This window comes from Scatophagus argus, chromosome 9, assembly GCF_020382885.2.
Source record: "Scatophagus argus isolate fScaArg1 chromosome 9, fScaArg1.pri, whole genome shotgun sequence".
Classification (NCBI taxonomy): Eukaryota; Metazoa; Chordata; class Actinopteri; family Scatophagidae; genus Scatophagus; species Scatophagus argus.
Genome location: NC_058501.1, coordinates 22,658,250 through 22,671,990, shown reverse-complemented (window position 1 = coordinate 22,671,990; position 13,741 = coordinate 22,658,250). Strand labels below are relative to the sequence as shown.

Genomic DNA, 13,741 nt, shown 5'->3' with positions numbered 1-13,741 from the left:
AGAGCAGGTGATGAAAAAGCCGCAGTTAGCGTGAAGGTTTTATTAGCTTTGCAAAGTGGGATCCATCATAGAGACGTAATTTGATGTTCCAGCCGACTTTTATGCATCTCGGGACAACAACCTGTGTAAGACTTGTACAAGCACAGTTAGGAGGTGGTTTAGTTTGATGTAATTTTGCTTGTCTTTAGCCATCATGGTGTTATTTTGATGTGATATTTGAACTGGAAAGGACCATTATAACTATCTTCCAACAGATTCACTTCCCATATTCTGCATCTCAGTATCCCACTTAAACAAAGGCTATATAACTGTAATATTGTACATTTAAGGTCTGATTTTATAAGCATATCATCCACTATTTCATGCTTTTAGCCTTTTGTGTTGTACCATATTTCTTAAATAGGGCCTGTAGTGTTTCAATGACAGAGACCTTTGATTTCTTAACAGGGCTTTTATTGCTAATTACTTGCAAGCTTACTACATGCAACAACAGCCAGACAGTACAGTCACAACAAACTTTTTTTACAAGGAAAGAAACAACTTAATGGATTGCATTTAAAGCCAAATTTACAAGAAGGCACAAAGGATTAAGAATTTGTTGTAGCCGTTTAGCAAAGTTTATTAAGTTTTTCCTCACTTAACAGCTCTCAGAATTACAGAATTTGTTAAAGAGAGTCTGGGCATGTTGGGGTTGCTGGTTCAATGGTGAACGTAGTGTTGGGGAAGCTACATTGGAAGCAGCTTTGCAAGCTGCCAATTACTTCACACAGGAAATAGTTAAACTAAAGCAGAGCTACCTGATGGAAAATCTTTTGGTTTTCAGAAAAAAATAGTTGTTAATAAACAGCGATAATGTGATGACTAATTGAGGCAATATAGTTTTTTATGGTTCTCAGAAAAGCAATTTGAAACACTTTGTAAATATGAATATAGCTGATCTACGGGCGAGCTGCTGCAAAATGTAGTTAAACTGCTAATTGAACACGACCCCAAAATACTAAATGGGTTCAAAACTGTCTCCTGCTCTGACAGCAGCCTCCTCATATTTAAGCACCCAGCAGCACAAACATTCTCATCTGACCTCTGACTTGACAGTGGGGTCGAACGATGACGGTCAACAAGGTCATCAGTACCTGCTTTTCACCTTCACCTTTTTGTTTTTGGTGGGTAGAGCCACAATTCTTGATTTATCTGGACACCTGAGGACCAGCAAAGCAGACTACCAGACCAGTGATGATTTCTATCTCCAGATTTGGTGATTTTAAATTTGATATTTCTGATAAAATGTTCCTTTACAGGTTGACTTTTTGGAGATAAGTGGTTCTCACAGGACAGTGATGATACAAACATATGATGATCTTACAGAATATGTTGCATGGCTATATATTAAAGTAAGTAAAATCATTTCAGCCAGTAATATATCTAATAATATAATATCCATCCATCCATCCATTTTCTATACCGCTTATCCGTCAGGGTCGCGGGGGAGCTGGAGCCTATCCCAGCTGACTACGGGCGAGAGGCGGGGTTCACCCTGGACTGGTCGCCAGTCAATCGCAGGGCCAACACACAAAGACAGACAACCACACACTCTCACAGTCACACCTAGGGGCAATTTAGAGTAGCCAATAAACCTAATGTGCATGTTTTTGGTATTGTGGGAGGAAGCCGGAGAACCCGGAGAAAACCCACGCAGGCACAGGGAGAACATGCAAACTCCACATAGAAGGGCCCAGACCGGGATTCGAACCTGGAACCCTCTTGCTATGAGGCGACAGTGCTAACCACTGCACCACCGTGCTGCCCATAATATAATATTATATATAATAATATAATCTAAAAAACATTAGCTATATAATAGTCACAGTGACTGTGACAGGCAGTGAATATTTTTACTTTTCAATACTTTAAGTAAGGTTTACTTTTAGTACTGCTCATAATACTTACATACTTTCATTTCAGCCAGGTTTTGAATGCAGATCTTTTACATGTAGAGCAGTATTTCAATATAATTCATCTTATGAGTGATCTTATAGATTACAGGAAGGATATTGCATAACAGCACAAGGCATTTCTACATTCATTAGCTCATGCGCACACTCTACGGCACCATCTAATGAAATGCACTGCATTAATACCAGCTTGCTAAACCTGACCGTTGGATAATCAGATGGGTTTCGATTTCCCTCGCACCTAATTTCCATACCATTTTGAAAGTAATCAAAACATTTTACAAGAAAATCACTGCTACCACGGCATGTTGTTAAATCAGTTGCATCCCTAAATAGCAGTGTCATCGCTCTTTCATTAAAGGTGTAATCAATCCATTTCTAGCACTGAATGTGCCCGTGATTACTCAGGATGAGGTTATTATGTCTCACATGGGGAGGTCTATCTCAGTGTATATTTACCGTCCATCAGCTGTTAATCCAAATGCTTCATTAGAGAAATAGACCCTGTGTTTACCTGTCAATCAACAGGTGCTGTGTTGAGCTGGGAGCTCTAAAACGCCCAGAGGGTGATTTTCCTCCCTTTTTATTTAAGCTGCAGCTACAGCAGAACAGTATCTTAATTTGCCCCGCTGGCAGTTTATCATAATGTGAAACTGCAGCGTGGACTGAGAGTTGATGCACAACAGGACCTGCCTGTGGCTCTGCTCTGTAGGAGAGCACAAAGCCTGTTTTAAAACCACTTGATGGCATGAGATCGTAAAGAGCTTTTCTGTTCTACAAGGTTTTAAGATGTTTGTGTTTTACTAGATGCATTTGTGTTTATGAGTCAAGATCATAAACTGGACTCAAGTATATAATTTGGCAACAGCAAATGAGTCACCAGATAATCCCATTTAGTTATTCCATTAACAGGACACGCATTATTTCCTGTTTCCACTTAATGCCTTTACAACATTTCTGTCATCTCTTCATGCTGACTCATGTTTTCGTGTAAACTGAACTTGTTTACCTTGCAGATCTGCCATTTTTACAAGCTGATAATCTGAAATAGACACCACGAAGCACACACATCACTTCTCAGTTTAATCTAATTTCCACGGCAGGGATTTTTCCAGGGCTCGGGAACCATTTTAGGAACTCAATCAATCACCTAACTCGATAGCAGCAGCCAGAGTTCAGCGGTTGGGAAGGCATCATGGGAGGAGGTTTCCAAAGCTATTCGATCATCTGACAAGCAGTTCTGAAGAAGCTTATTGGCATCTGAGTGGCACTAATATCAATAATTGGACCTGGGGTGGACTTAACTTGTTATGTTCATTGACGGCGAAAAGAAAGTCATATGTAGTTAGACTTTTAGAGAAGTCTAAAATAACGGGATGTGTGTGTGTGAGTGAATAAGTGAGTGAATTAGAGCTGCGGTTCTCAAACTGTTTCACATCGAGGACCCCTAAACTGACGAATATCAGAGCACAGACCACCATCTGATTTTGTCCCAGGTCCCAGGGTCTGCCATCTGAGAAGAATTTTGCTTTCTGATACGCTATTTCCACACAGTTTCCCCCAGGGATCAATAAAGTATTTCTGATTCTCAGGACAGAAAGCATGCGAAACCCATGACCAAATAAGTCAGTCGTATTCTCACTGTTTTACGTGTGGATTGAGTTATTGTAAAATCATTCACCTCTTTGCTGGAGATTCATACTGAGAACCATGAAATTAGAGAAACAAAACTTAATTTAAACCTTTACTTGACAGCAAAGGGCTTCACTGAGAGGATCAATAGTAGGACAACCATAAATGCAGCAAGGCACATAGAACCTTAAAATCAGACAACACTTAAACACATTCCAAGCAGATACATGGTTAAATTTGATGAATGTTTAGGTGTTGACAGTATTTGTTAACCCCTTCTGGTTTCTGCAATTCAAGTTTCATAAATTTGTTAATAAAACGTCTAAGTGGGACCTCTCAGGGGGTGAATTGTCACTTGGGTTGGGTAATGCATTATCTTGTGTGTGAATGACGTTTTTGGGTAACAACACTGACATGTATTCATGCACATGTAACGTATAAATCATGATAAAAAAAAACAACAAACCTGAATTTCATCCAGTAACAGTGATTTATGGTGATTACTGTACTTTTCTTCTTTCTTTTGTTTTAGCCCTCATCAATCAGCCCAGAGCTCAGGGCAAAGAGAACGGTTACCACTTCACTGGGTTTGAACAAGGCCAAAGGAAAAAGCACTGGTTAATTTTTCAGTTTGTGTTATCATATTTACCCACGCAGCTTTAGGGTCTGTGGGACACCAAACAATGAGGAAGTAAAGCCAAAAGTCCAAACACATCATCTGTTTTGAGACTGTGCTGCCTGACGCTCGTGGTTCATGTCATAAAAAAGGAAGGAAGTGTCTGATTTAACTCTTGTTGCTCCTCAATATGTACATTATTTAACGAAAAAAAAGGCATAATTTTTTGCGTTTCCATTATTTGAGAAACAATAGCTGTGGGGTCTTGCCATGTGTCACCCTGAACAATGAAGAGAACGACTTTTAGTAACCCCCTCAGGTGAGTTTTCATTGTGTTTTCAACAAGGTGATCCCTCACCCACTGAACACACCCCCTAAAATACCAAACGGGTTCAAAGTTCCCGCCTGCTCTGACAGCAGCCTCTTCGTATTTAAGCAGCAGCGCCCAGCGGACAGTGGGATCGAACAATGACAGTCTACAAGGTCATCAAATACCTGCTTTTCATCTTCAACATTTGGTTTGGTGTCAATGGACTCATTGTGCTCTGTTCATCTGTACACCTGAGGACCAACAAAGCAGATTTCCTCCCAGCCATAAACCTGCTGATCTTCGTTGGTTCCATGACTCTGGTTTTCAGTTGCCTGGGCTTCTGTGGAGCGATCAAAGAGAACCGCTGCCTGCTGGCCCTGGTCTTCCTGGGCCTGCTCATCCTGTTCCTCATGCCGTTGGCCGTGGGAGTGCTGGCAGCCATATCATGAACCGTAGCTGCGCAGGATCTGGTGAAGAAACACGTGCAGCAGCTGCTTCCTCTGAGCGAACAGCCGATGGAGATTCAGGAGTCGTTTCAGAACGTGGAAAGGGAAGGGTTCTGCTGTGGCTTCTTTGCTGGACATCTTGACTGGGGGAATTCAACAGTGGTGCCAAACTCATGTAATGCACAGACACCTCCAGAAACTGCACGGACTTGGACGGACGTGAGATCTACTCCACTTCTTGTATGACCTACATCCTGACTTGGTTGGACAGAGTATCAGACTCACTCATGGGACTGAATTTGGCATCTTGATGTCTCTGGGCATGATCTTCTCATTAGTCTTGTTCTCTCAGATTACCTGTAAGAAGGGCATCATTTTAAAAGCTTATCACGTGGCCTGAGGTCCACAGCTGCTGTCAGATCATCACATTAATCTTGATTGCAGCTTTTCTGAGCTTTAGTAGATTTTTGTCTTTGCATGTTTTATTTTGCATCTATGAAATGTGTAATGTGCACATTTTTGACAACAACAAAAAAACATAATTACTGAGGTTAAATTTTAGTACAATTTTGATCTTCATATATTAACATTTTTCTAATTTGCCACAATTCAGGGGCAAATATTGCACTTTATGCTCAACTATGTCTAACATCTGTGACTAGTAGTTACCTCACAGTTTAAGGAATAACTTTGCAGTGATTTTGGCTTGTGTCCCCTTCATATGGATGCAGTCTCATTTAGAAGACCATGTCATCTGAGCTGATATTTCTGTTCTATTTACTTATACTTATATAAAAATAGGATGCTGGATACAGGAATTTTACTTGCAATTAAGTACTTTAATGACATATCTGCAGAAAAACATTATTCAAACAACTCTTTTCTATTAATTTTTAATTTAATTAATAATAATTAATAATTCTAAAAATAAATAATAATTCTATTTAATTTTATATTACTCCACAACAGTCAGGTGCCAGTCTGGTTTCTGAAAGATGCATTTTAAAAACTTGTAAATTTCCTTTCGCTTTAGACATCGTTCACACCACATTTGATTAACACAATGAAGCTGACGGAGGTGTGGCTGCCTCTGCTGATACCCGATCCTGCAGCTCCCACACCGGGTGTTGTGGACTAAAACAGTGATCAGTGGTGCTTTGTTGTTATGTACTGGGATCATTCACTGGGGTCAGCAGGACTGTGGGCAGATGGGTGAGCTTTTGCATGTGTGCAGCAGTGATGTTGTGGACCTCTGAATTCTGCGTTGCTGTCAGCTTTAATTTACATCCTCTGTTGCCATTGAAGACGCTGTTCTTCAATATTTTGCAGCTTTGTGATACTACTGGCTACACGACTTGGTGTACTGTGTGAATCTGGGTCATAAAGATTTATGGCTGGCTAAAAATGTTACAAAATCTCAGCACTACAAATAAAAGTCGGAGACAACCCCAACTCCATAAATAAAAAATGGGCAAAATCCATAGATTTATAAATATAAAATATAAAAATAATTTGAGTTGGTTTACCCTCCATTACATCAGTTCTCGACTTTGGAGATAATTTTATTTTAGTGTCAAATTAATTAGCATTTGCTGGATGCCTCACGAGAGCAGGATTCAATAAATCTGATCAACCGAAAGTGTAAACAGCTTCAACAGTTGCAAACTTTCCTCCGTTTTGGTCTGCTCTGAGCAACCCTAACAAACCCTGAAAGTCTCTTTGTTTATGGAAGAAATTGCTCATAGTTAAATCATATTCACTTAATTGAATTATGAAACCAGAACAATGTGTTCCTGTCTTCGTTTTGATACAGGAAAATTTCCCTCTTTTTTCATGGAAACAGTGTGCCAGTTTGATGTTGTAACTTAATTTTCAAACATGATTTTTCAGGGATTTTCTTTCTCAGAATTTCCATGTTTCTGTACAAAGCTTTCATTCATTACAACATTTCCATTTTTCCCTCTTCCCTCCTCTCCTGCCTTGTCGGATCATTGGGTGATTGCAGTGACATATGTAAAGTAGCTTCATCTGGATGCGTTGCTCAGTAGACCTTATCCACATGCTGGTTGTTTTGAACACGAGGAACGGGATGAAAATATCAATACTTTGGCACCAATGGAAGGATGTTTGATAAATTACACGAAAGACAACCGGCTTTTGCACACACGCAGATTGTCATGGCACGTAGCTCACATTTACATAAACTAGAACCGACACTGTTGGAATGATATGATAAATGCTGCGATGTAACAGCAGCAGCAGCAGTTAGAGCTCAGACAATAACTTAATTATTTCTGAGTGGGCATGTTGGACATGCTCCTCTGAGCTTCCCTCTCCTGGCTTCATCCATCTGTTAAAGCGGTGCAAACTAGAAGAGCAACAGCATGTATGAGAATGGTTTCGTTTTGTCATGTAAGAAATGTTAATGAAATGACTTGTTTATTACAGTGTTGTCGTATCTGCCCGTCTTATCTCTGGGTTCTCTTTACACAACACTGACATTATCACCTTAAACACCCAGCAGACACAGAGCAACAGCAGCATTAGAAAATTAAGTCCAATACAACATCATACTTTTTATAATATAGTATTGTTTCCCAATTGTCTTAAAACTAACTTAGCACTGTAACTAACTTACAGCCTGTAGCACCGAGAACACACACCCGCAGCAGAGAGCAGCATCTGTCAATGGAAAAGTGTGTTTGGGGTGTAGTCAAACATGAAACCAAAATGTAAAATCAGCAGCATATTTACAGAGCGATTGACCAAAAAGATATACAGACACAAATCAAAGCGTGAAATTGTTTTATTATAAATAAAATCTGCGAGAGAAGTGAAAAGCACATTTCTTTTAAACTTAAAGCCCATGGAAATTAAATTTCACATCTCAAGTATTTCTCCCTAACATTAAATATTTGAGATTAAATAGAAACAAAGCTGCAGTTCAGGGAGGGGAAGAAAAAACATCCGCAAGGTTTATTTTTATTAGTTCAACTCTCAAAGATGCTCAAAAACTTCAGGCCAGTTAGTGGAGCACACAGAAAAACACAGTCAAAGAAATCTCACATGTAAATTTGCCAAAAGTGCTCTAGCTGTGGCAGTAATGTTGTCTTCAGGCAGGACCCCATCACTCAGAGTAAGAAGCCAACTGAGAAAAGATGTTTTCAGCGTCTTTAATGCAAGGGCGAAGCATCGGCTACACTTTGCTCATAGCGCAGGCCCGTTGATGAATACACTCGGCTTTAAACGTGACCTTTCGGTTTTCAGACAGCCCCTCTAAATCCTCGAAAGACTGACCGCGTCTGGTTTGTCTGATGTCGTTTCTCCCCTCGCAGAGCACCTGGAAGGAAAACAAACGATTTCCTTCCCAGTTTTAATCATGCATGTGTCAGACTTGCAGTTCAGGCAATTCCTCCACTTCATTGCTCTAATGAAAGATGAATTATTGGCGTAGGCGCCTTAAACACCCATCCATATCACCTGAGTCTCATGACAAAAAAGTAAGTTATGTCCTCGATTCTCGCAGAGTGATGGATGTGGTCAGAACGAATGGTTTCATGCCAGAACAAGCTGTGCACTCTGTTTGAAAAAGTGACGCCTCGTTCAAAAATGGTTCCCATAACGAAGGGAAAACATTTAAGACACCTCAGCTATTTCATAACCTTTGCCAACAAAATTACTGAACTATGAATTTTTGGCAGCTTTATTCCCTTCATGTAATCAAAGATCTTCCCTTGTCTCATTCCATTATATCTAATATTATATTTTAGGAAATTTGGCAAAATTAAACGACTCGCATCCAGGACAGCTGTGAGAGCTTCGTCCTGATGTCATGAGCTTATTTTCTTACAAATGAAACAATATGACTCCTGCTAAAGCAGTGGAAACTATTTAGTATAAAGGACCAAACGGGAACAATGTTTTGCTTATATGGTGATGCTGAGAATACCAACTGGAAAGGTAACTTTGTCCCAGCAGTCCTTAGCAAATACCCCACAGTGACCCATAAATAAAGATGCTTACAAATGTCCTCTAGGGATGTGTGCCTCGCACGCTTATTTATTCCAAGAGGCAATTGCATCTGTCCTGATGCCTTCCTTACCGCCACAGGCAAAGGATGCAGGGTTGTGTGCAGAGGTAAACAAAGACAGCTCAAAGTCTTTGCATATGTCCCACTTCTGTGTGAATCTGTTGTGAAGGTGAAGCTCAGTGGTTCTACGTGTTTGGACTTCAAACCAAAGAGCCTCTTCATAAATTACACATCACAGGTCACACACTTGTCCATCTCTGACATCCACGTCTTATTTCTATTAATAAAGAAATGTGGGCTTCATAATCACACCGAATGGTGATTTCATTACCATCTTTACAGATTTGAATAGCCAGACAAATCTGAAATCTCAGCAGCTTTTCAGAGGTTGGAACATATTATCGTCTGATTTTGCAAAACTCTGCTTTTACAAGAGAAAAAATTACTTTACATGAAGGTCATCCAAAGTACCTAATTGCCGTAATAAATTATTTTAAATTCCAAATGTTGCATTTGCTGATATATTTTTTATTTTTTAATGGAAAAACGGCTCCTGAAGAGCCAAAAAATATAGCACCTAATTAACTTAGAAAACCAATTACCTGGTGTGGTTATATATATATATATATATATTTTTTTTTTCTAAAACTGGCATAAACACTATCAAATGTTTTCACTTTTTTCCAGACTGCAAAGCATATCAACTGTCCCCTGCTTATTACGTTCGGTCCGCTTCATTGACTCTGACTGTGTTCCTCTAGTTTTCATATTACGTTTCATCCTGGCTCTGTGTTCAGCTGCTTTCCCAGGGTTAAATCGAGCCTGTTATTTGTCCTCCTCACAGAGCCAGGCCTTGGCCCACTACAAGGGGACCAAACATGCCAAGAAGCTAAAAGCCCTGGACGCTCCAAAGAGTAAGCTCAAAGGCTCGGTGGTCACCAAGGAAACCACCAACCAGGAGATCAGCAAAGGCGTCAACACCTCGCAGGTCCCCAACGGCACCGACAGGAAAGGTTTGTGTTTTCCTGCCTGCTGCGCATTCCCAAACACATGTTCTCTGTTGTTTTCTTTAGCTGTTGCTCTTCTGTGGGAAATGAATGTTGGACCCAACAAAAGCACCTTTTTGGCATTTTAGATTTGCTGCACACAGCACGCAATCACTCCAGGAGTTGGATGGACTCACTGTTGATTATATCAACCCTGTGTCGGCTGCTCTGCCAAAGGCTGGCTGCCTACTTAGTGCTCATATATTGGATTTGTAAAATTGGAAATCTCTGCAGGATGCACATGTTGGACAGACGGACAGAAGAGACCCAGAATCAGAATCAGCTTTACTGGCCAAGTGTGAGAACACATACAAGGAATTTGACTCCGGTTTTACATTGCTCTCGGTGTACTTTGACAGGAAGAGACTAATGCTAGGAACAAGCACAACACAACCTGAGCAAACAGTACACTATGACATGTAGATGTGAAGAAAGGGGGCCATTTTAAACTGTAAGAACAATGTCTACAATGGAAGTAAGTGGATGTTTTAAAAGGGTTGAAGTACAGAATCAACATGCTTCAAAGCGCTTTTCAAATCATCAACGCTGCGTTCACACAGATCGTATGAAAAAAACATTAATTGCTTTGTCGCCGCAGCATTTGTGACACATAAGAGCGTTTTTCTGCTGTTTACCTCCTGATCACTGTGACAGCAGATGAAATAACTGACATGGTGACAACCTTCCAGGGTTGTGCAAATCTGTCTCAAAGTATTACAAGTTTAAGCCATCAAGTGCATTGAGCTGTTGAACTCCTGGTTCATAAAATGCAGAGCTGTTTTCAGTCTGAATGCAACTAAAGCCTCTTAAAGTCAATATCTGACAGTGGAAATGGGGGGAAGGGGGGGTAACTTTCATGAAGAGGTGAAAACTCCAGCAACACTCGTAGTATAAAGACCAACTTTGGTGTGAGTCAACACCGAGCACCTGTGGCCTTCATCGGGTTTATCATTCAGTGCGTTATGGAACTCGGCTGTTCTAACAGTGAAGCTGTTCTTTATACAGCACGTGGTTCTCCTCAGAACTGTTCCTTCTCAGTGCACTTTGCAAGTGATTCAGATTGAGAGACAAGTTATATTTTCTTTCAAGCTCTAGTTTTTCACCTGTGGTATTATTAGCTATTTTGTCTCTTTTTGTTTGAAACGTTATGAATGCCTTGGAGGCGAGACTGTCAGAAAGGGTGCGTCACCGTTGCCATTTGTACCATTCATGGGGTGTGACAGACAGACAAAAGCCTCAGACTTATCAGAGGGAGATCAGAGAGGAGGTTACAGACAGATCAGAGGAGTTAATGGTGGCATTTGGCCATTCAGAACAGGCATAAACTCTTTTAACTTTAGATGTAATTGGAAGATGCGCTCAAACACTTAGTTGCGAAAGGTTGCGAAAGGGTTGCAGCTTACACAACCGTGTGCTCCAGACCTCGTACCTGCTATATTTAATTTGTACTTAGAAATTTTCTTATTACCCTACTTTTAATTGCATTTTTTTCCCGGTGCAAGCCGTGTTGACTGCGTTTGACTTAATATCCATCTTGTTGCAGACAGGTGGCTGTTTAAATCCAGTTATCTCGGCCAGGTGTCATCTGAAACAGGTTCTTATCCTCTGAGGAGGTTCTGCTTTGAAACAAGTAGAAAAGGTAAACGAAAAGTAAGTGCAACTTTCAGCACATGACAGGAACCAGATGCAGCTTATTTTAAATAATTTTATCTGCTGTGCTTCATATTGGTTCTGCAGAGGATAATGTCTTTGGCGACTGAAAGCACTGCGGAGGAGCTCTGCCCTCTCTGCCTCCTCCACTGTAATATTCTTCAAGCTGCCTGTTATTATGTCATGAAATTGGCCCAATGAAAGTCTTCCCCTTTAACTGTAACAATAGAAGTTTTTAAAAGAATTGGAACCACACTGAGCCATCACGCTCTGGGATTAATATTACCTCTGCACATGTCTTCTGCTTCCAATGTTCCACGAGTATTCAAATTACAAGCACATTTCTGGAGCTCATCGTGTACCGTGACCGATTTGACAAGTCTGACCTATTCACACTTGAGGCTTAAAGGTATCTTGAGTTGAAAATACAAATATTTAACTGCAGAAAGCCACAACCAGGTATTCATATCATGTCTTAAAGGGAATGTTTAGGATTATAAATAAATAATGTTCTTCTTGTTGAGTTCACGCTATTAACAAGTATTCAGTTTATATATTTAACCTCACATAGGCCATATGCTTGTTATTTTAAGAGCTTTACACCTGGCAGCGGTCTGTCTCGCATCCCACAGAGCAACTAAGCTGCTACACAAATGTCAAACCGTAAAGTGAAGCAATTTGCACCCCTGAGCTAATCCGCGCTGCAGTTTGTCAGCACTTACCGTAAGAGAGCTTTCAGGTGACATACGTAACGCACCCTCTGGCTGCCATCTCGGAGGTCCTCAGGTCTCAAGCAGCAGAGGTTGTGTGAAATCTTGGATGCATTTGTAAAAGTATACCAACACAAAAACAACCTGGTCCTTTGCATTTTTTGAAAGGAACTTTAGCCTAAGACCATAGGACTGAGCTTAGAGTCAAAGTATGTGGGAGATTTATGTTGTACGTGTTGTACATGTACTATGGATCGATATCTGTAGTGAGACAGAAGCTAATATACTTAATATACACACTTAATGCCTGTGCTGCTGCTGCTGCTGAGCACTTAATTATTTTTTATTCACTCTTTTCATGTCTTCATTTATCTTTCTACGACCACATGAAAGGGAGTGAACTTTGGGTTGTTCAAGCACTGTGGGAACCTTGAGCACCCAAGACTCGCTGATTAAACCAGACAGATTTTCAGTGAAAGCAGCTTCACAGCATATCCTTTTCATGATGACCGTGTTTGTTAATCAATGAATTAATAGTTTAGAAGGAGATTTAATTCAGCCCATGACTATATTTTCTGTCAACATAATAAGGAAACGCGATGAACACATTTTTTCTTTAAGAGTCAGCTTGTACATCTGGATTGCACACAATATATCTGCTAACACTAGCTCATTTAATTATCTGTCTTCCAAGGAGACAGATAATTAGACAGAGACCTAAAGTGACCAATATTAAATAAAATGACACACAATAATAAATACCCGACCAAATATATAACCAGTTGTGAAATAACCAAAAAAAATAATTTCTGAAATGAGCTTTGGCATTTGTAGCCTTCTTTATGCAAAGCCCCTCCCAGTGCAAACATCCAAGGACAAGTGCAGACTGCAGCGTTAGAGTCACACTGAAGGTGACTGGTTGTACATATCATTTTATAACATTTTCACATACACTATATGGACAAAAGTATTGGGACAACTGACCATTACACCAGCATTGATCCCTCCCTTTGCAGCTCTAACAGCTTCCACTCTTCTGTGAAGGCTTTCCACAACATGTTGGAGTGTTTCTGTGGGAATTTGTGCCCATTCATGCAGTAGAGCATTTGTGAGGTCACACACTGATGTTGGACCAAAAGGCCTGGCTCACAATCTCCGTTCCAGTTCATCCCAAAGGTGTTGGATGGGGTTGAGGTCAGGGCTCTGTGTGGGCCAGTCAAGTTCTTCCACACCAAACTCATCCAACCATGTCTTTATGGAGCTTTGCTTTGTGCACTGGGGCACAGTCATGCTGGAATAGAAAAGGGCCTTCAACAAACATCTTCACAAACAGGCATGTCTGGATACTT

General features: G+C 40.4%; 1 protein-coding gene across 2 annotated transcripts in view; it reads left to right on the top strand.

Moving 5' to 3' along the window:
* Positions 1–13,741, top strand: part of znf385d (zinc finger protein 385D) — a 63,437-nt gene that overhangs the window by 32,153 nt on the left and 17,543 nt on the right. For both annotated transcript variants that reach the window (XR_006844312.1, XM_046399446.1), the window contains exon 4: positions 9,831–9,999. Coding sequence is in view for 1 of the 2 variants with exons in the window: in XM_046399446.1 (XP_046255402.1) it covers positions 9,831–9,999 (169 nt within the window). In the remaining variant the exon portion in view is untranslated. The remainder of the gene's footprint in view (positions 1–9,830; positions 10,000–13,741) is intronic.